Source organism: Muntiacus reevesi, chromosome 13 (genome assembly GCF_963930625.1).
Source record: "Muntiacus reevesi chromosome 13, mMunRee1.1, whole genome shotgun sequence".
Classification (NCBI taxonomy): domain Eukaryota; kingdom Metazoa; phylum Chordata; class Mammalia; order Artiodactyla; family Cervidae; genus Muntiacus; species Muntiacus reevesi.
The window spans coordinates 26,988,423-27,010,819 of NC_089261.1; the positions used below are offsets into that span (position 1 = coordinate 26,988,423).

Here is a 22,397-nt window from a genome sequence, read left to right on the forward strand (position 1 = left end):
TGAAGGTTAGAAAGTTGCCCAATTCTGAGCGAGAAGCCTTGGGTAACTGCTTTCAGCAGCAGGTCACTGGGTGCATCTGAACACCCACTACACAATGAAGTGAGACTCTGGGGCCAGCTGCTGTCAAAGTCTGGTGAAATTTCTCCTTGTGGGTGAATGTGGTTCTCATGCCAGAGCCGTGAGTCACCACCAAGGCTCCTGATGGAGGCTCTGGCGGAGCCAGGAGTGGTCTGTCCTCCCCTACGCTGCCATCACACACTCAAGGTCAGGGCGGAGGTGGGTACTGGTGACCTGAGGGCTGAATCAGGCTTTCAGGTAGGTCTCGCTGACCTCCCTGGGGGTGGCCTAGGATAAATTAAAAAATATTTTTGAACAAGTTATTTTTTTTAATAAGCTCTCCTTTTTTAAAAGTTTACTTTTTTTAATTATTTTTTTTGACATGTACACACTGGACCATTAGTTATTATTTCACTTAACTTAAAATGACAGAGGATATCTTTGAACAGGCTTCTGGGCTTTCGGGAGTGAGGGTAACTTCTTTTCTGAGCTCCTAAGACTGAGGGAAGTCAGATGTGTATTATGACGTATGTGTGTGTTTTAGTTGCTCTGTGGTGTCCGACTCTTTGTGACTCCATGGACTGTAGGCCAAAGGCTTCTCTATTCATGGAATTCTCCTGTCAAGAATACTGGAGTGGGTTACCATTCCCTTCTCCAGAGGATCTTCCCAACCCAGGGATCGAACCCAGGTCTCCTGAATTGCAGGCAGATTCTTTACCATCTGAGCCACCAGGGAAGCCCATATTATGACTTAGGACTCAACCAATGACCTACTATTATAAGGGAGAGAAATGTGTGTAAAATTCGGAGTGTGGAGCTAGAACTCACGTCTTCAGAAGGGTGTGTCTGCTCTTTCCCAGGCCACTACTGGACTCACGTCCTGTTTACATGGAAGTCCGAGGAGGGCCTGAAAGTCTACGTCAATGGGACCCTGAGGACCTCAGACCCAAGTGGAAAAGCGTCTCCCGCCTACGGGGAGTCCAATGACAACCTCGTGCTGGGGTCTAATCAGGACCAGGTCAAGAGCTACGAGAACAGAGCTTTTGACGAGTTCATCATCTGGGAACGGGCTCTGACCCCGGATGAGATCGCCATGTACTTCACAGCTGCCATTGGTCAGTGAGAGGGGCGGGGCTGCGGGCCGGGTGTGACGTCAGCTCTGGGGGGCGGGGACCTTCCTCTCTGCCGCCCCTTTACCGGCGGCAAATAGTTCTCTGCTCTCTGTTCTCTGTTCTCTGCTCTCTCCTGCTGGGGCTGTTGGTACTGCAGGCTGAATGCATCCTGATCAGTTTTTTCCTAGAACTCCTTCTCCCTAAGATGGAGGAATTCATAATTTACCTGAAACACACTGAGGCGAATATCAGGGAGTTTTTGAAGTTTGTGATGGATGGTTATGGAAAGCTTTGGGAAGCAAGTGTTCCCGGTCCATTTGATCCACAAATGTTTGCCGCATGCCTTCCGCGTGTCAGACTCACCCATGGACCCTCAGAGAGCCCCCTGCCCACCTCCCTTCCTGCTCAGCACAGAGTGGTGGATCAGATCAGGGGCCTGGTGGACCGGCAGACCTGGTTTCAAAGTCTCACTAAACCATGACGAACCGTGGGACTTGGGAAGTCACTTTGTTAAAAAATTGAGGTTAAACTCATGTAATGTGAATGTCACCATTTTACAGTACGCGATTCAGTGGTACTTCCTATGTCCACATGTTGTGCAACCATACTCCCCAGAGGAACCCATCCCGGAGGAGCAGTCCTCACCATTTCCTCCTCCCCTGCCCCTGGCAATCACTAACTTTCTTTCTCTGTGGATTTACCTATCCTGGATATTCCATATAAATGGAATCATATAGTATGTGGCCTTTCGTGGCTCAAGTGATGTCGCTAGAGAATCTCTGTTTTGGACTTTGCCTTCTTTTGTTTTGTTGTGGTGCCAGGATATGACTGCCATTCCCTCCAGGAGCACATTCCTCCCCCCCAACCCCCCACCCCACCCCAAGAGGGAAACAAGGAGCTTCTTTTTTCTGTCATCCACTACAACCGGGCTGGCCATCATTGTTGTTGGCCCACATTGACCATGAACCACTTACTGTGGGTGGGGATGTGGAATATTCTGATTGGCTTAAGCCTAGGTCACAGTCCACCCACTGAAATGGCAGTGAGGTCAGGGCTGCCCCCCACCAGTCCCCCCTCCAGAGCACAGTCAGGGACGCTGGTCTCAGAGCCAGCAAAACCAGCCTATATCCACAGCAGCCTCTGATGTCTCCATCTTTCACTGAGAAAGCAGAATTCATTCCCTTTCACAGAAGTGACACAAGACAAAATATACCGTCCTTTAGGAGGAAAAAGGATATCAATCGACGGCAGTTTATTGCCTAAGATTCTGAGATTTTTGTCACCTAGAGACCAAGATAGCATCTGTACTTGTGTTATTGAGAGTCTCAAATGACTCCTGCCTCCCCAGGAGCTTACTGTTTCAGTATCACCAGAAAGAGGCATTAATGTTCTGGCCCTTTTAGCTGTCACAGCAAAACCTGTCACCAGCACATGTCTGGGCTCAGGGACGTGGCCTGTCAGCCTCCCCATCCCCACCTCCACCCCACCCTCCACCCGCCTGCCGCCACAGTGCACTGTGTCTGGAAGTCCCTGCCACTGAGTCACGTGTGTGTGTTCACCCTCAGTCTTCACACTTGGGGAGGTCTCTTTGCGACTTTGGGAGACTGGAGAAGTGTTCTCTCAATGCTTGTGTGTCCTGGGGACTGCAGGCCTACCTTTACTCAACCAGAACTGGACTCCTAATCCCACATCACTTGGGGATTTGGTTCTGAAGACAGAGGCCATGATGGAAAGCCTGTATTGAAAAGTGTCCCTCAAAGACCCCTGAAGCCCTGGTGTGGGGCTCCTGGGCCATCGCTTAGTCTAGCCCAGCTGGGTTCAGGGCAGCTGTAATCAGACAGACAACTGGGGCTAAAATCTGCTGTGGTGCTGTGCCCAAGGACAGTGTAGAGCCTGTTCTTTGCATAAAGATCTGTCTGCACATGAAGCTGTGAGTGATCTAGGCTGCAGGTGCCCAAAGGGGGAGCATTTCCCTGGGTGACCTGTCTGGAGGGGGCCCTTCTCCTAATCCTTTAGCTGGTAACATACAGGCTGCTGCTGCTGCTGCTAAGTCGCATCAGTCGTGTCCGACTCTGTGCGACCCCATAGACGGCAGCCCACCAGGTTCCCCCATCCCTGGGATTCTCTAGGCAAGAACACTGGAGTGGGTTGCCATTTCCTCCTCCAATGCATGAAAGTGGAAAGTGAGTGAAGTCACTCAGTCGTGTCTGACTCTTTGTGACCCCATGGACTGCAGCCTACCAGGCTCCTCTGTCCATGGGATTTTCCAGGCAAGACTACTGGAGTGGGGTGCCATTGCCTTCTCCAGATAAACAGGCAGAAAACAGTAAATCATGGCACATGTTTTGTTCTGTTTCTTTTTGACTGTGCTGGGTCTTCATTGCTGTGCACAGACTCTCTCTGGTTGTGGCGAGTGGAGGCTACTCTTCCTTGCGGCGTGCAGGCTTCTCATTGCGGTGGTTTCTCTTGTTGTGGGGCAGGGGCTCTAGGCGAGAGGGCTTCAGGAGTTGCAGCTCGAGTGCTTAGTTGCCCTGTGGCATGGGGTATCTTCCCAGACCAGGGATTGAACCTGTGTCACTTGCATTGCAAGATGGATGCTTAACCACCGGACCACCAGGGAAGTCCATGGCTACATCTTTGGTTTTGGATGTCTTTCTGATTGTGGTCATTCATAACTGACCACATGGGGTCTTGAATAGAATCCTCGGGATGGGAGGGGCTCAAGAAGATGGTCTCCCCACCACTTGACTGGGTTCCAGTGTCATCTTGCTGAAAGGGAAGGGGCCAGGTTTCCTGTCTGTCCCAGCCCAGTGATTCACAACCTTCTGTATTTTATGTCTAACTAGTCCACAGTGCGATGGAAATCCATTTCTTTTGCTTCTTTATTTATTTGAAATTGGTGCAAGCTTGTATGAAATCATCTTTTTATATGATGTTTTGCCTGAAGGGTGTTTCCAAGCAATTTAGACTATAAATGGAAAAATAATTTGATCTGCGAAAATCCATACAGTCTCCCCATTTGGCTGATTTATTAGACCTTTATCTTTCCAGAAACATTCCTACTCACAGCGTTCTCAGGCTTTCTTAGTTTGTGCCTGAAACTGGTAGATTTTTGTAAAAAAAAAAAAACACCACAAAACAGGCTTTCCTGAGGGTGAATGAGGTGACCACGTTTCAGTCCTTAATTAAGTATTATTGGTTTTTTTTTTTTTCAGGAGAGCAGCTTTCACTGTCTTCAATATCACCCAGCTTCTCTGTGACACCCACAGCGAACACCATGGTGAGCAGATGCATTTACTCTTGCCCCCCATCTTGGTGATGTCTTTTTGCTTGGACTATGTGCCAGGAGAGTGGGAATCCCATTAGACCGACTGGCTCTGTCTTGGTAGCCAGTGTTAGCACTAATCCTTGATGCTCAGTGTGACTGAAGGGAAGACCCTTGGCTCCCCATGACCTGTAGCCTCAGGTGCCCACATGGAACAACGAAACTTACCAGGGACCACCCAACATGAGGCTGTTTCTTGCTGCACTTGGCGCCATGACTGGAGAGCGAGAAGGAGGTGGCCTGGACACTTAGCTTCTCTCTGCACCATCTTCTTCTGATGTTCGAGGAAATGATCCATTCCTTTAGAAAGTGTTCCCTTCTGATATGAGCATTTGTAATCAATCAACTTTCCTTCCATGAGAACTTTAATGAAATAGTGAGGGAACAGATTCTAGCACCACCTGTTGGGGTTCAAATCCCAGTTCTCTCATTTATTTCTGCATAAGCCTCTTCATGCTTAGTTTCATCTGTCAATCGCCTGTGTATTTCATGAGGTTGTTGTAAGGATGAAATGTTAATATATGTTAAATGGTCACAAGAGCATATAGGAAGTGCTATTGTCATGATTATTATGGTGTGAGAAGCATGAGGCCCAAAGGACAGACTGAACTTCTGTAGAAATCTTGGCTTTAGTTCTTAACAGGAACTCGTGTCACTGATTTCTTTCAGATGCCCACCGATGCCTACCATCCCATCATAACCAACTTGACAGAGGAGAGGAAAAACTTCCGGAGTCCTGGAATTGTTCTGAGTTACCTTCAAAATATGTCCCTCAGCTTACCCAATAAATCCCTCTCAGAGGAGACAGCATTCAACCTCACCAAGGTAAAGGCTATGTGATTTCTGTGCCCAGTGGATCAGGGATGACAAGCTGCCAGACCATGACCGACAAGTATGTCTTGTTTGACCTACACGGAGCTGAAAAAATCAGAAACTTTTATATAGAAGTCTGGATTTCAGAATTCTCATGAACAGCCAGATGGCGTGGACTACACACTGTGTAGTCAGCTCTACATAGCTCGGTGGAATTTCCTTCAGATGCGACTTGACTCTTCATCTCCTTTTCCCAGTGTCCAGCCTAGCTGGCCTGTCTCTCCATCTACCTGGCCCCTTCGCATGCCTCGTTGCTTCAGTCATGTCCAATTCTGTGACCCTATGGACTGCAACCCACCAGGCTCCTCTGTCCATGGGATTCTCCAGGCAAGAGTACTGGAGTGGGTTGCCATGCCCTCCTCCAGGGGATCTTCCTGACCCAGGGATTGAACCTGGGTCTCCAGCATTGCAGGAAAATTCTTTACTGTTTGAGCCACCAGGAAAACCCCACTTGACCCCTGTACGCATTTGAATTTGCAAATCTGGCTCTAAACTCTGCTACCTCCCTTGGCAACAGCTAGAATGCAGAGTTGGGTCTTTGGCAGATTTAGCCATAGGGTCGTAGTGTGACCCCCAATGCTGTGACGTATCTCAATGGGAATTTCCAAAGTTATTGAAAACACTTAGTGAATGTACCATGTATGGCACTAGAATGAAGGTACTTTCTCTTTACATTCTCCTTAAGGTCTTTCCAGGTCAAGGTAGAGGAGGATGCTGGGCTTGTATGGGCCTGATAACTTCAATCTCAGCACAGGGCTCTTGGCTGCTGATATCCAGAGAAAAGGAATGTGAGACTGTTACACCTCAAAAGTGTAGATAAGGGTTAAGAGCAGGAAGCATAGGGTCTGATTGCTGGGCTGAACATCTCTCTGCTGGTTACTTACTGTGCACCCTTGGTCACGTAACTTTATATCTCTGCCTCACTTTGTTCATCTGAGATATTTGGAGATAATAGTAGTACTTACTTTATTGGATTCTAAGAAGGTTCCTCGGAGAAGGCAATGGCACCCCACTCCAGTATTCTTGCCTGGAGAATCCCAGGGACGGGGGAGCCTGGTGGGATGCCATCTATGGGGTTGCACAGAGTCGGACACGACTGAAGTGACTTAGCAGTAGCAAGAAGGTTCCTATGTGCATAGTATGACTCTGGCACTTGATGAGTGCTTTTTAAGAGTTCTCAATCCTTCCTGGTTTCCTTGCTGAAGACAAACCCAAAGAAGTAGCCAAAGAATCATGGGAAAGTGTGTGTTTAGTAAACAAGACGTCTTGATATGCTAGGAGGTATTTGTGCCAATAGCTCTCCTGCCTCGGTGATAGAAGCAAGAGTAAGACTTGTCAGATTTTGTTCATTCATTCATAGAATGTGGTAAGTTCTGGGGATCCAGGATGACCAAGAACTGCTTCCTGCTTCCAAGAGGCTCAGGACTGAGAGGGTGAAGATGGACCATGGAGTCTGACAAGTGTCCTGAGCTGCAGGCACTCAGTGACTCTGGAGTCAGGCAAGCCCGGGTTTAACCCTCAGATCTGTGCTGTTTTCAAACCTCAGTTTCCCAGTCTGTGACATAGGGATACTTTGATGACCCAAGTCTGTCTCTGTTAGAATGGTTTTGGTTGCAAGTAAACAGTAATATGACCAAGTATTGTTAAAATAGGGGCATTTAATGGCTTCATTCTTCCAGTGAAGCCACTTTCCACTTTCACAAACTTCCAGGTTTGATTAATTCAGTCTTTCATTCACAGCAAGGATCTAAGTGGCAGAATTGCTGTTCTCTTGGCATTCTATTCTGTTTCCAAGTGACTGAAATGGCTCCAAACACCACACCTCATTGACAAAGACCAGGAGCTAAAGGAAAGGCAGGGGGCACTTCTGTCTTTACAGGGCAGGAAATTCTTTCCCGAGGTTCCCCTTGCAGGTCCCCTGACATGACCATGCCTAGACCAATCACTGGCCAAGGGAACGGAACTGGCTCAGTGGCTCAGCCAATCATATGGAGAAATGGGCGGGGCCAAGACAGCTTTGTATAAGTACTTCCAGGCTCCTTGCAGGAAGCACTTCTGGGTTCTTCAGTTGAGCTCAGTGGGTGGGAGTGAGGATACCCAGAGGGAGGGTCGAGGCCTCTCCATAGTCTTGGAGGGATGTCTATATGGGAACATAAAATTCCATGCAAGTCTACACAGGAAACTGTGTTAAAGCTGGGTGATTTACTCTTTCCTTTTAACTCCCCTGTTTCCTCTCAGATACATTGGACAGTATCAGAAGTAGCAAAATCAAATGCATTCAGGAGCCATATGAACAAAGTAAATGGATGATTAGGTCAGACAATAAGGAGGAGTAGAGACTGTGGCTCACCGGGAAGTTACCCACCCACGGGGAGTGGCAGTGAGCTACTTAAGAGCCTCCTGATTTTAACCATTATGTTTACTTCTTCTGATTTTGCAAGCAAAGCAAAAACCCAGAATTTTACAATGGAATCGCACCCATTAAAAAAAAAAAAAGGGGGGCAGCTAACAAATTTAAAAGCAGTTGTGTACAAACCAAATAAAAGACATTTATGAATCAGATGCAGCCTGTGGGTCATCAGTTTGAAACCTCTGGTGGGGGCCGTGTGGAATGGATACTTGACTCTGAGTGTCCTGTAGAGGAATCATGTGGATTTACCTCAAACCCCACCAGTTTGGATTGGATGAGAAATAAAAATCTTTGGCATCCATTATCCAATGTTCCACGATGTCCTGGCTCCTCACCACCAATAGCTGAACAAGAAAGTGAAAAGAAATTTCTTGTGCTGGGTAATAAGGTGGCCATTAGCCACATGTGGCTCTTAAACACTTGAATTGTGGCCAGTTCAAATCAAGGTGTAAAATACACACTGGAGCTCTAAAATTTAGTGTAACAGAAGAATGTAAAATATCAAATTGATTTTTATATTGATTGCATGTTGAAGTGATAATTTAGCTATATTTGGCTAAGTAAAATATATTATTAAAAAAGTAATTTCACCTATTTTCTTTTAACTTTTAAAAAGGCAGTCACTAGAAAATCTAAAACAAAAATTTGGCTTGCATTATATTTCTATTCAGATGAACTGCTCTAGATCAGGAGTCAGCGGCCTAAATACTTGCCACTGACTAATGAGTGTCACCTGGAGCAAATAAGATACCATCTATCAAAGGGCTTTGTAAATATAACCTGATGCACTGATGAGAGCTATTTTCGTTTACTGCTGTATATATGCAAAACCCAGTCTGTGGTTAATGGAGATGAGAAAATGGAAGGTCTTATGATTTTGAGGCTTAAGAATACATGCTAAGCAGTGTCATCTTGTCTGCCTTTAGACTTTCTTAAACACCGTGGGAGAGGTTCTTCGTTTGCCCAGCTGGACTGCTGTATCAGAGGTAAGAGAAAAGAACATTTTGGTCTTCAGAAGTACCTTGGGAACCATTTTGTCTTCCTTGAAGTGGCATAAATATGGCCTAGTTCACATCTAAAAGAGAAATGATGCATCTTTCAGTCATGAGATCTGGGATATTAGAGCTCATTTCGACAGGATATGTGATTAATTTTCAATGCTGTGTTTTCTCTATGGATCAAAGCTCTGCAACCATCAGTACATGGTGCTGTCCTCAACACAGAGCAGGGAAATGGTTGGATTTCTTCATGAGGAATGTAGGCTTGTTTATCATTTTAGTAGTTTTTTCTTTTTACCAGCACATTCTCCTTGAATGATAATAAAACATATTTGATTAAAGATCACTGTTTTAAGTGGAAAAAGTCCAATGTGTGACAATATACACTTCATGATTATGAGTGTAGAAATCAAAGCAGCTTCTCCTTTTCTCTGTACTCTAAAGAGTTAGGAGAATGAAATGCTTTTTCTTTTCTTTTTAAAAATAACATTCTTGATTTTACTTGTTTAAGAAATAAAACAAGTCAAGATGTTGTGGACTAGTTAGAAAATGCAGATAATAAATACATATAAAATAAAAATCACCTGAAATTCTCAGACTGAGTGGTAATGATTGTTCATATTCTTATATATATGTGAAAGTGAAAGTGAAGTCGCTCAGTTGTGTCGGACTCTTTGTGACCCCATGGACTGTATGTAGCCCACCAGGCTCTCCATCCATGGGATTTTCCAGGCAAGAATACTGGAGTGGGTTGCCATTTCCTTCTCCAGGGGATCATCCAGACCCAGGGATTGAACCCGGGTCTCCTGCATTGTAGGCAGACGCTTTTACCGTCTGAGCCACCAGGGAAGTCCTATAGATATATATATGTATTTCTTACAATCTAGTTTTCAGTTCTCTTATATGCATATAATAGAAATTTCTCTCTCTCTTTCTCTCTTTTTTGGCCACAGCATGTGGTTTGTGGAATATTAGTTCCCTGACCAGAGATTGAACCTGCACCCTTGGTAGTGAGAGCACAGAGTCTTAACCACTGGACTGCCAGGGAATTATATATAATTATATATAATTCTTATATGCATATATATTCTATAAATATGCTATCTGAATTTATCAGTTTCTCTTTAATTAGAATCTTTCCTAATGATATTAAGTATTTTTCAGCAATGCTGTATCAGTTAGGCTAGGTTAGGCTATGTCGCAGTAACAAATAGACCATACATCCCAGTGGCTCCATGCAGTGGACATTCAGTTCTCACCCATGCCAAATATGGTGTGAGTCTGGGAAGCCTCTTCTCTGCCCAGTGACCTGATTCCTAACTCTGCCCATTTTCTGAGGCTACTGTTTCAACATGTGACTTCCTCGGTTGCCCAGCAGGGGTGGAGAAGTGGGGAGGAGAAGTCTCGACTATCTTGCCTGGAAGGGATGCAAGCACACCATTATTTAAAGTATTCCTTCTCCTGAACTCCTATAATGTTTAAAACATATCTGCCAGTTTGTGGCAGAATGACCTCTGCTTCTCATTATGAGTGAGATTGCTCCAAGATTTACACCTGAACTTTTTATTTGAACAGTTTCAAATAGAATGGGATGGGACTTCACAGTGGCAAAGGAAGAGAAAAACAGTCATGAACTTAAGATCAACATAATATTCCCTAGAAACAAATTCTGTTTTAAAAGACACAGTCCTCCAAAGTTGATGATTTCCAGGGGGATGGAACTGCCACCCAGCAAGCCCCCAGAAGATGGCCAAGGAAGACCTGAGCAAATATACTTTCAGCATCATTTTATGTGACTTTTTCTGAATACTCTGCCACAAAATATGAATAATCATGAAACTATTCAGACTCAGGCAGGCTCTACTGTGCGCTAAAGGGAAGGTATGAATCAGCCACTCCCCAACAGAGCTGCATGCCAGAAACACAGATTTTCATGTGCTTAACTGTGCTTTGCTGATTGAAGTCAGGCCATGGGCCTGAAAGAAAATGTCTAAAATTGGCCTCCATATTCTATTTCCAGCTCATTAGACTCTCATGCAGCATATGTTTGTGAGAGAACGCCTGGGACACTTAGCAACAGATGGATGCTTTTTTCAGAAGGGCGGGAAGGAGAGAAGGGGTGTGATGGCAGAGATTCACACACCACACCCTCAGGGGAACTAAGATGCCCCCTCCCTGCTAGACATGTGTCTGAGGATGAGGGGCAATCAGCCCAGTCTGAGCTAGCTGCAGAGATACAGGGTGTCCTGGAGGGACTCCCTGCCTTCTTGGGGGCAGCACCCAATAGGATCGTCTCTGCTTTGGGGACTCAGAGTGGAGAGGCCCTTGGAAAAAAGAAGAGACACACTAGGCTTGTCAGGGAGGCCAGGGGTGACTTGGGGTGCTGGCAACTCCAAAGTACCCTCCACTTCGTGGAGATTAGGACAGAACTGCTATCTTCATCCTGGAGGGTGTTGGGAGCAACGAGCCCCTCCTCATGAAGCAGAAGAAGATGGAGTGGGGGGCGCAGATCAGAGAGATGCCAAGGTCCCCAGTGAGTTCAGAGTGGACCCAGGACCAGGTCTGGTCACTCTGTGTCTGAGTGTGGAAGCCTTGGAGCTGATGCTCTGGTGACTGGGGTCAACCTCAGCCAGTATCCATGTTGTGCGAGCTCCGCTGAGCTGGGTGACCTCCGTGGTCACATCCACGCCTGTGAAATGGGTCAGCAGTGTGACTGTTTCTCCTCTCATCTGGTCATCGTGAGGACAGAGCTTGGCAGGAACGTCACTCAGCCGATGCTGGGTGTCCTCCTTTGCAGGAATGTTGACAGTGAACTTGAAGCTTGATTTTGTGCGTTTGTACGTTTGATGCCTCCGACTCATGCACGTGCTGAGCGAGCTCCATCTTCACATCTCCTTCCTGTCATGGTGTTGTTTCAGGACAGTGCTGTGGTGCCGGGCTTGATAGACACCATTGACACCGTCATGAGCCACATAACTTACAACCTGCAGGCCAGCAAGCCCCAGGTCGCCATCGTGGGTTCCTCGTCCATGGCAGGTAGCTTGGCAGTGTGGGTGTGGGTGAGGATGGCTGTGCGGCAGGCGGGGGTGGGTGGAAGGGGGGGTGCAGACAATGCCACCTGCTTGTTGAATTTCGCTGCACTCCTGCATTTTCTTGTGTGCGCAGAGGTACACACAAACCTCACATGCCATCAGTGGAGATGCACCTCTTCATTGTCCTACACTACATTGCCTGATGCGCAGTGACATTTTGGAGGAAGACAGAGTTAGGTCGGAACACCCGTGCTCAGCTGGGATGTTGGCACAGGACCACGGGAGCCTTTGAGATTGCCGTAGGGGCCAGATTCATCTCGGGTGACAACTGTCTCAGTGCGGGACAGGAGATGAGCAGCAGAAGCCCCTGGAGTGTCTGTGGGTCCCAGGTTTCCTAGAGTCAGCTACAGGTTTCTCTAAGATATTGGTCACGTGGTCTCCTACAAGTGGACATCATGGTTCTTGATATTTTCCGAGTCTGTGTCTAGGGAGCATGTGTGCTTGCTAAGTTGCTCAATCATGTCCGACTCTTTGCCACCCCACGGACTACAGCCCGCCAGGCTCCACTGTCCATGGGAGTTTCCAGGCAAGAATATTGGAGTGGGTTGCCATTTACTCCTCCAGGGGTCTTCCTGACCCAGGGATCTGACCTGCATCTCCTGTGTTGGCAGGAGGGTTCTTTACCACTAGCGCCACCTGGGAAGCCTGGTACCCAAAACTTTATCATCAGAGCCACACTTCTGGAAAGGAAATGTCATTCACTCACTTGGGTTGGTTTTACTGGGAGTTTGTTGGACAAGGCAGGTCCCTTCATGCGGTGATGCTTTTGCCTCACTTAAGAAGATAAGTGTTGGGCATTTCATTTTCTTGTGTCTTGTGGGGTCCCTGGTGTGGAGGAGGAGCCCCTCAGCATGGGGATCTCCCTGCCAGATTGGATGCAGCCAGTGCTGAGGCATCTTAAGCTGAGGGGCTGCCCTGAGGGCAGAGGGGTCATATCAGGCCAGGAGCCCCCCCCACCCGCCCCCACGCAGGGGGTGGCAGTCAGACAGGCCCGCCAGATGGTCACAATGACTGTTCTGGACACTCGTTTTTTAGGTTCTTGTTTCCTAAAGGTAATTACTCTCCCCAGGAGAGCTCATTCTGTCAAAAAAAAAGCAAAGGCAGATGGGGTTTTACAGCCCAGTTTCCTGCCCTGGAGTTGACTGACTGCAACTTCCTCTCTCTGGCTCGTTTTAGACTTTTCAGTGGCCAAAGTGCTCCCCAAGACTATGAATTCCTCCCACTACCGCTTCCCAGCCCGGGGGCAGAACTACATCGAGATCCCTCATGAGGCTTTCCACAGCCAAGGTGAGTGCAGCTTGGGACCCTTGCAGAGGGACTCAGCCTGTGAGCTGTGACCGGGCAGAGGGGCTGCCCCAGCCCTCCTCCCTGGGCCGATGGGGCCAGGTTTCCATGATGGGAACACGGTGCATCTTTGATGCTCCTGATATATCTTCATAATGCCGACCACAATCCAGCCTTGTGCGCTGGGACTGGGGAGGCAGGCTGGCAATCTGCATTCTACACTTGCTCACTGGAGGATTCTTAGCGGACCATGAACTGATGTGGCCACCTCCCCTCCCCGCTGGGGTGGCCTCAGGCTGGGTGGCTGGGTGGGGGATTTTGTCTGCTCAGGAGCACGGGGTTCTCCTCCTGGGCAGGTTGATGTCAAGGATAGTGATGGGACAGCAGCCGAGGTGATCTCAATTACTCTCTAGGGGGCCTGGGTGGCTCTGGCCATTTTTGCTGTCGTGACTGTCCCCCTGCCCCTTGAAAGATGACTGTGCCTCTGCAGCTGTGTCACTGTCCCAGGGACCTTGGGCAGTCAAGGGAGTTGTGGATTCTCAGCACCCGGCCATCTGGCCAGAGGCCACGTTCTTCCCATTCTGCCTTCAAGATTGAGGACCAGTCTGGGTGGGGGAGGACAGTGGTCCTGTCTCCAGCTCGGAGCCCTCACTCCCCAGCCCTTGGGAGCTGACCTCTGCTCCCTGCACCCTCTAGTTTGCTTTGTGAAGGGTGCTCAGGGATGTCGGGGTATCCTGCTCTCAGGGGACTGTCCTCCCACACTCAGAGTGAACTATAGAAGGGAGAGACCCAGGGGCAATGCCAAGGTTGACCTAATTCATACCACTGCACGTGGGGTTTTATCTCATGTGGCTGCATGGCTGTTAGAAATCCCCAATTTTTCAGAATCAGCAAGATCACAGCTTCATGTGATCTGCCCACATGGAAGCTTCTCACACTTGGCAGTAGAACTAACTGGTCACAAGCACTGTCTCCGTGGCTAAAATTCCTGGGCTCAAATCCTGGTTCAGCCACTCAATGGGCAAGTTACTGAACCTGCCTGGCCTCCGTTTCCTCATCTGTGACTTAGGGGACAGTCTTAGTATCTTCTCCAATATTTTGTGGTGAGAATTAGAAGAGACTGCTCTTACACCAGTGCCTGGCCCATAGTAAATGTGATGTGAATTGTTACATACATTCCTGAAATTTCAACACACTCAACAGATATTCTGAAGAACTCAGGAAGCATTGTGGGACTTGCTCCTCCCAACCTCCTATTAAGCTAGTGGAGGGAGGTAACAGAATGGATGATTCCTGTTTCCAAGTTGGAATAGCACAGAGAGGTGGAACCCAGCAGAAGGAGTGGCAGGTGTCTGGGTGACTTGTAAATCCTGCATCCGCTGCCTCACTGGGGTGCTGAGATTGCTGTAAATACTGCAAACACAGATAGCCACTGAGATTCGCTCATGGCTGCAGTGCTATTGCCTGGCACTGCCATCCACAGCTCAACCGGGCTCTGCCTTCGGAGGCGCGTGGTGTTCCTGGAACGTCTGCCCGCCCACCCACTCACCCTCTGCCAAGAGCTGTAGCATCTATGTGTCCAGAGCTGGCTCAGGGGCGGAGCAGGGAGTGGTTGCCATGGTTGCATTCACAGTTGAAGGGTGGAGCGGAATCTGTACTCAAACTCTGTCCTCAAGGTCAGTTCTGCCCCTGAATGTCCCCCTCCTTGCCCTTGAGGAGCTGCTGGGTTCCTGGGTGTGAGGTCTACACTGTGTGTTGCTGGGCAAGCACTTTCGGTGGGGGTTTTGTGTTTCCCTGGTTTATCACTGGGGATGCTGAGAGCTGTCTGGTCGTCTGCTCTTTCCCCAGCCTGGACCACCATCGTGGGGCTTCTCTACCATTCGGTGCACTATTACTTGAGCAACATCCAGCCGGCCAACACCAAGTGAGTATCTGGGGGCCACAGAGCGTGGGGTGGGGAGGGGGTTCCTGTTTGCTGGGCATCAGACCACTGTGACACCCCCACCTCCCTGCCACCAGAGGCTCATGCAGTCTTGTCTCAGAGAACTTGTGCTTCACTGTTAAGAGCCAAAGAAGACGCAGGGATGCCTACCCTGGGGGTTCAGCAAGCCCTGGGGCATGGGCTGATAGTGCAGTGGTCAGGAGCACCGGCTGAGTGACCATGCCACCTGCAACTGTGTGACCTTGGGCAAGTCAGCTGACCCCTCTGAGCCTCAGTTTCCACTTCTGTAGAATGGAAAATGGGCAGCACATGCCTCCATCAGTCAAGACTGCGTTGGATAGATCAGCTTAGGCAGAAGGGAACTGAGGGCTCATGGGACTAGGAAGGATAGGAGCAGTCAGCTTCAGGCGTGGCTGGATCCAGGGACCCAGAAGATACTGCTTTGACCTCGTCTCTCCTCCATGTCAACTCATTTCCTGGCAAGCCCCTTCGTAGAGGCATTGCTGGCTCCTGTAGATTCAGACCCACATGGGTTTGGGTCCTGAGATCTCAAGCAGGAAAGTAATTGTCTTTCATGAGTGAAAAGTCAGTTTCATTCAAAATCTAGGGAAGACTGTGATTGGCCAGCTTGGGTCATGTGCCCATCCTGCCCCCCCCCCCCCCCCCCCCCCGGCCCAGTCATGGTGGGAGAGGATCCTGCTCTCTCATTGGCCAGGTCTGTTCACATGACCTTCTTGGATTTGGGGGTGGATCAGCTGTACTCAGACCACAGGGAGCGGCTGGTTCCTCCAGGAAAGATTAGGCTTGGGACCTGTTCTTCCCTTTCAAGGGGTCCCTTGGAGGGGACAGGGAGGCAGAGCCCAGGGCTGGGGCAGAGAAATTGCCAGTGAGGTATGAGCCCAAGAGCCCAAGGGACCCACGTCTACAGTTAGTGTTTGGAAGGCAAAGCCGTTTCTGTTGGCCGCAGACCCGCCCTAGGCAGGGGCCCTGCATAGGGCAGCAGGCAGGCTCTGGTCCATCTCTCTTCCCGGGAGTCTGGCACAGCGCCCGGCCCAGAGTGGAGGCTCTGAAAAGGTGCCTGGAGACAGAGCTGTTCATCTCAGAGGGAGCCGCACAGCGCCTCCACCCCTGGCCCCGATGAGGCCCCGCTTCCCTCCCCTGCCAGGACCAAGCCTGGAAAAGTTGATAGTATGAGAAAGGGTGTTCCTGCAAGCTCACTATCTCTGCTGATGGGAAGGCGCTGCGGGGGCGGGTTTCGGACACTGGTGCCCGCCGCTGGGTATTTAGAGTCCTGTGTGATGGAAAGCAGGCAGCTATTTTTAACTGCCTACAGATGAACGAGAAATGATAAATATACTTTCTAATGATGCAAATAGTCCTGTTATCGTATGCTCTCTCAGAGGAAGCCTCTTCTCCCACCTGATACCAGGGACCAGCTCTTGGTACAAAACCCTGCGCTGGGCCTGGGGGAAGCATGCAGTCGTAGTTTAGCTGACTTGGAGGGAAGCCCTGTTCTAGGCGTGATTGCCGGGGAGAGTCTGCACGTTGTCAGGTTCACTTATAACCTGGCACCCTGGGTGTGTTTTCCAGAATTCTTCAGGAAAGTCACAAAGGAAGCAACCCGCTTTCCTTGGAAATATGCCGTCTAGACTACTTGGGGGAAAATTCTCCAAACTCAAGATTATGAATGAATAGTGGACCCAGCCTTAGCCCCAATTTATGTATTTACCTCTCTCACTGCTGGAAGTTCAGACTGAAACAGACTTTTCAGTGAAATCCATAAAAACGTGTATTTCTGGGGATGGCCAAATCCTTCTGTGGGTTGGAGTAAGGGTGTGGGGAGGATGGTGTTTATACCACATCTGCAGCACCCCTCATCCTTGGGAAAGGGGACAAAGGCAGGACTGAGGGTTACAGATGGCCGTGGGTACTTTGATTCACAGTGACCAGAACCACACTCTTTCTGGGTGTTGGCAGAGTTTTGCATAAAGGTCCAGATGGTTAATACTCTTGGCTTTACCTGCTATACTGTTTCTGTCACATCTGCTGTGTGAAGGCAGCCCTGGACAATACATAAAGAAACAGGGGTGACTGAGTGCCAATAAATCTTTATTTATAAGGCCAGGCGGTGCCTATGGTTTGCACAACCTTGGTCGGCACTGTTATACCCGTGCTGGCAGCAGTGGATGGGGACAAGGCTAAGTCTGCCCTGCTGTGGGGAGTCGAACCCCGTGCTTAAAGCTTGACCACCAGGTGTGACTATCCTCCATCCTAAGCAGATCCCTGTCTCCAGGATCTGATGCCTGATGATCTGAGGTGGAGCTGATGTCATAATAATATAAAGTGCACAATAAATGTAATGCACTTGAATTATTCCAAGACCGTCCCTCAACACCTCTTGTTCATGGAAAAATTGTCTTCCACAAAACTGTTCCCTGGTGCCAAAAATATTGGGGACCACTGGTCCTACGGGCTTCAACCCTCCCATCCCTCTCCTGCTCTCGCTGCCCAGGAGTCTCCAGGCGGGACTCCCCGGAGCCTCAGGACCCAGAGCGCCACGATCTGCTCTCACATCCTCTGCAAGTTGTGGGCCGAGAGACTCACACAGGCAAAGAACCCCCCAACTCACAGCCCTCTACCCACTGACATTAATACCATGGACCTCTGAACTCTGCCAGCAGTGAATGCAAGTGTTCAGTTATTTTTCCGAAGTCAAAACAGAACGACTTTGCGATAATGACCACTTATTTTTCAGGTGTTGGGTCTTCAGGTCTAAGGTCAACCACGTGATGCAAAGATGTCTTGTTGTCAACATTAACCTTGGAAAGAATCACCCCATGGACTCATTAAGTGTGGTCCCTGTATTTGCTGTCTTAGCTGCTGTAGCACGAGGTGGCACAGGGGTGACACTTGCTGTGGTTCACATGCAGACTCGGAGCCAGGCTCCCGGCTTTTTACTCCCAGTCGGCCACCCTGCCCAGCTGGTGAACTTGGCACAAGCCTGGCGGTCTCTCTGCCCGCTTGCTTCTTTCTAAGATAGGATGGCTGTCCTGATTTCTGAGGATTTCTGTGAGCTCTGACTTAATGGTTTAAGTAAAGCTTGGTACCCTTGAACATGATATTTAAACTCTTCCTTTGTCATTTCATAAGATGCTTGGCTGTTCTCCCATTCTCTGCCTTTAAGATAATTATCAAATTCCACGCACAATTAGAAGCAGATTAGTGCGATCGCCTTGATAGTGTTCTGGTGTTCCCGCTTGCTTGCACAGCTGATGTCATTCCAGTTTAGTTTTGTGTGTTATCACCCTCACACTTTTATGTTTTTTGGGTGTGAGGTTGAAAGGATGCAGTGGAATCGTGACATCCTTTAAACCTCCCTGGGGTGTGGAGTCAGCACATGAGATTAATGGGATAGGAGGGGGTCAGGGGTGGATGGGCTCCTCCCCGCACCCATCCCCTGTTGACCACCCTGGGCCCCAGTGATGTCTGCCCTGGGGCAATGCCTGACCATGCACAGGTCCTGGATGGGGGCGTCCTTTGTCCCTTCATGGGCCTGGACACAAGGGATCCTCTGAGGTCCCTGTCCCTGGCCCCATAGTGATGAGAAATGTTTAGTTCTTACTGATTCTCATCTGCCATGTGGGCAGCTGGGACAGCTGTTCCTTCACACCAGTGATCCGAGCTGGACAGGGCGCAGAGTCACCTGCTCCTCCTCCATAGATGGGTCTGGGACTCAGAAAGGGTGGGACTCCTTGACTGCAGGCGTGGGACTCGGGCCTCTGCATGTCAGCCTCTCAGTGATGGACTCACTTGTGCTTCAGAAGGATATGTTCCAGGGGTTCGACTTGACTTTAATGTCTGCATCTCCTTTTATTTTTAATGCTATATGTTTTCATTTATTTTTGGCCATGCTATGAGGCATGTGGGAGCTCCCTGGCCAGGAATTGAACCCTCGCACCCTGCATTGGAAGCATGGAGTCTTAACTGCTGATCCTCCAGGGAATTCCCCTGTCTTCACGTCTTTGTAAAGCCAAGGCATCCAGGCAGAAGGAATGACAGGGTCGTGTAGCAGCCCGTGGTGTAGCCACTGATTCGGGCAGTCATCCTCAATGCTGACACCCCTGGGTGAAGGGTTGTGTGGGCACAGGGTTCTTCCCTGTTGCCCCACAGGCTACCTGTTAATCACTATGTGAGAAGGTCCTGGAGAGCAGAGACCACTTCAGTCAAGGGGTCATGCTCAGTCTCACGGACATTGGGGCAGGCTGGTGTCCTGCATCCCACAATGAGAAGCAGTGGCAAGAGTCATCCTGCCCCCAGATGCTCGGCCTGATGCTCCCCACGAGGGAACAGTCAAGGGCTGTTTTGCAAAACCTTGGTTTGGACTGTCACACGTCTATGCAGTGGAAGCAGTAACATGAGTAGGGGCTGTTCCAGATCAGAGGGGACTTGCGGGACATGGTGACTAAATGGATGCTGCCCCTTCCTTGACAGAAAAGCAGAGCTCTGACAGACACCCTGGGGACACTGAGGACGCTGAACTGTGGACCAGACACCAGATCACGGGTTGAAGCTGGGTCAGATTTCTGAGCGTGTTGATGGTTAGGGTGGTTATGTAGGAGGCAGTCTTTATTTTTAGAAGATACACTTAAAGTATTTAGAGGTGGAGTGTCATGATGTAGTTTCTAATGATTCAGCAAAAAGAAGGTGTGTGTGTGTGTGTGTGTGTGTGTGTGTGTGTGAGAGAGAGAGAGAGAGAGAGAGAGAGAGAGAGATGCCAGACAAAGCAAAAATGGCAGAATGGTAGGAGCTGGGAATCTAGGGGCACTGTTTCTAGCACATTTTCTGCTGGCGTGACTCATGCAGTGCAAGGTTTGGAGAGGAGGGTCCTGCTTGGGGCAAAGATTCTGGTTCTTGCCATTCTCTCTTGAGAGACCCCACTGAGCTACTTTATTATTTATTGGCTGTGCTGAGTTTTCGTTGCTGTGTGGGCTTTCTCTGTAGTTGCAGCACATGGGCTTCTTGTGGCGGTGGCTTCTCTTGTTGGGGAGCATGGGCTCAAGGCCACGGGAGTGCAGTCGTTGCTTGCAGCATGTGGGATCCTCCTGGATCAGGGATTGAACCTGTGTCTCCTGGGTTGGCAGGCAGATTCTTTATCACTGAACCACCAGGGAACTACTTCTTGATACCGAGAACTCAGCGACTAAGCCACCTGAGCACCATGGAGGTCATGTCCACCATTCTGGTGGGTGCTCTCTCCCTTTGTTTCCATCAGTCAGAGGCTTCTCATACCACTTGAGAATTCTCCCAAGTCTCTCCAAGGCTCTCACCCACATCTCCATGTGCAGCATCTTTCAGATCTTTCAGGAGGTTTAAGTTTCTTTTGCTTAGCATTTCCTGTCCCCTCTCTGCTCCCTCAAGCATCAGTGAGAATGCAGCTCTGATAGAAAGGATGGAGATAGACTCTAGAGTGAGTAGGACACCATGTTTGAGCAGGAACTTGCTAGCAACGGAGTTCATTTACTAGGGGATATTTCCAGTTTTATTTTTTTGTTTCAAATCTCCCTGTACAACTTGGTTTACCTGTTGTTCAGTCACTCAGTTCTGTCCGATTCTTTCTGACCCCGTGGACTGCAGCATGCTAAGCTTCCCTGTCCTTCACCATCTCCCAGAGTTTGCTCAAACTCATGTCCATTGATTTGGTGATGCCATCCAACCATCTCATCCTCTGTCACCCCCTTCTCCTCCTGTCCTCGATCTTTCCCAGCATCAAAATCTTTTCCAGTGAGTTGGCTCTTAGCATCAGGTAGCCAGAGTATTGGAACTTCTGCTTCAGCACCAGTCCTTCCAATGAATATTCAGAGTTGATCTCCTTTAGGATGGACTGGTTTGATCTCCTTGCTGTCCATGGGACTCTCAAGAGTCTTCTCCAACACCACAATCCAGAAACATCAGTTCTTTGGCACTCAGCCTTCTGGTTCACCTGTGGGGCCCTCATACTTGGAGTGGTCTTTTAATGAGACCTCCTTTTCTTGTTCCACACGTGCTGATTTCTCTTGCTTGAGGACCGAACTCATCTCTCCATGTGCTTGGGTGTCCTGCTGGCAGATTTCAGAGTTCCCAGATCTGCCCTAGAGATCCTGAAATCTTCCATCCTCTCTACGCTTTCTTTCTTTTTTTAATTTAAAAATTTTCGCGATGTTATGTTGGTTTCTGCTGTACCACAACTTGAGTCAGTCATACATACAGCCTCTCCCTATTGAGTCTCCCTCCCCTCCCCCATCCCATCCCACAGAGCCCCAGCCTGGGCTCCCTGCATTATATAGCAACTTCTCACCAGTTATCCATCCTACACATGACGGTGTATATATATTGATGCTCCTTTCTCCATTCATCCCACTATCTCCCTCCCCCATGGCGTCCATGTCCACAAATCCATTCTCTACATCTGTGTCCCCATTCCTTCCTGCAAATAGGCTCTTCAATACCATTTTTCTAGATTCCACATATATGCATTAATACATGAGATTTGTTTTTCTCTTTCTGACTTACTTTGCTCTGTATAACAGGTTCTAGTTTCATTCACCTCACTAGAACTAACTCAAATTCATTCTTTTTTATGGCTGAGTAATATTCCACTGTATATACGTACATCTTCTTTATCCATTCATCTGTTAATGGACATCTAGGTTGTTTCCATGTCCTGGCTATTGTAAATGGTGTGCAATGAACACTGGGGTACATGTGTCTTTTGGAATTGTGATTTCCTCAGGATATATGCCAGTAGTGGGATTCCTGGGCTGTATGATGGATTTATTCCTCGTTTTTTAAGGAATCTCCATACTGTTCTCCATAATGGCCGTATTCATTTACATTCCCAGCAACAGTGTAGGAGAGTTCCTTTTTCTCCACATCCTCTCCAGCATTTATTTTTTGTAGATTTTCCAATGATGGCCATTCTGACTGGTGTGAGATGATACCTCATTGTAGTTTTAGTTTGCATGTCTCTGATAATTAGGGATGTTGACAGTCTTTTCATGTGTTTATTGGCCATCTGTATGTCTTCTTTGGAGAAATGTCTGTTTAGGTCTTCTGTCCATCTTTTGATTGGACTCTCTGCTTTTCTGATATTGAGCTGTGTGAGCTGCTTATATACATTCTGGAGATTAATCCTTTGTCAGTTTCTTTTGGAGTTAGTTTCTCCCATTCTGAGGGTTGTCTGATCCTTGTTTATTGTTTCTTTTGTTGTGCAAAAGATTCCTCCTTGACCCACCCACCTGCTGCTGCTAAGTTGCTTCAGTCATGTC

General features: G+C 48.6%; 1 protein-coding gene across 2 annotated transcripts in view; it reads left to right on the forward strand.

The window, feature by feature from the left end:
- Positions 1-22,397, forward strand: part of ADGRD1 (adhesion G protein-coupled receptor D1) — a 174,403-nt gene that overhangs the window by 31,207 nt on the left and 120,799 nt on the right. For both annotated transcript variants that reach the window (XM_065904023.1, XM_065904024.1), the window contains 7 exons: positions 918-1,172; positions 4,385-4,449; positions 5,164-5,319; positions 8,704-8,763; positions 11,694-11,811; positions 13,044-13,154; positions 15,000-15,075. In XM_065904023.1, the coding sequence (XP_065760095.1) occupies positions 918-1,172; positions 4,385-4,449; positions 5,164-5,319; positions 8,704-8,763; positions 11,694-11,811; positions 13,044-13,154; positions 15,000-15,075 (841 nt within the window). The remainder of the gene's footprint in view (positions 1-917; positions 1,173-4,384; positions 4,450-5,163; positions 5,320-8,703; positions 8,764-11,693; positions 11,812-13,043; positions 13,155-14,999; positions 15,076-22,397) is intronic.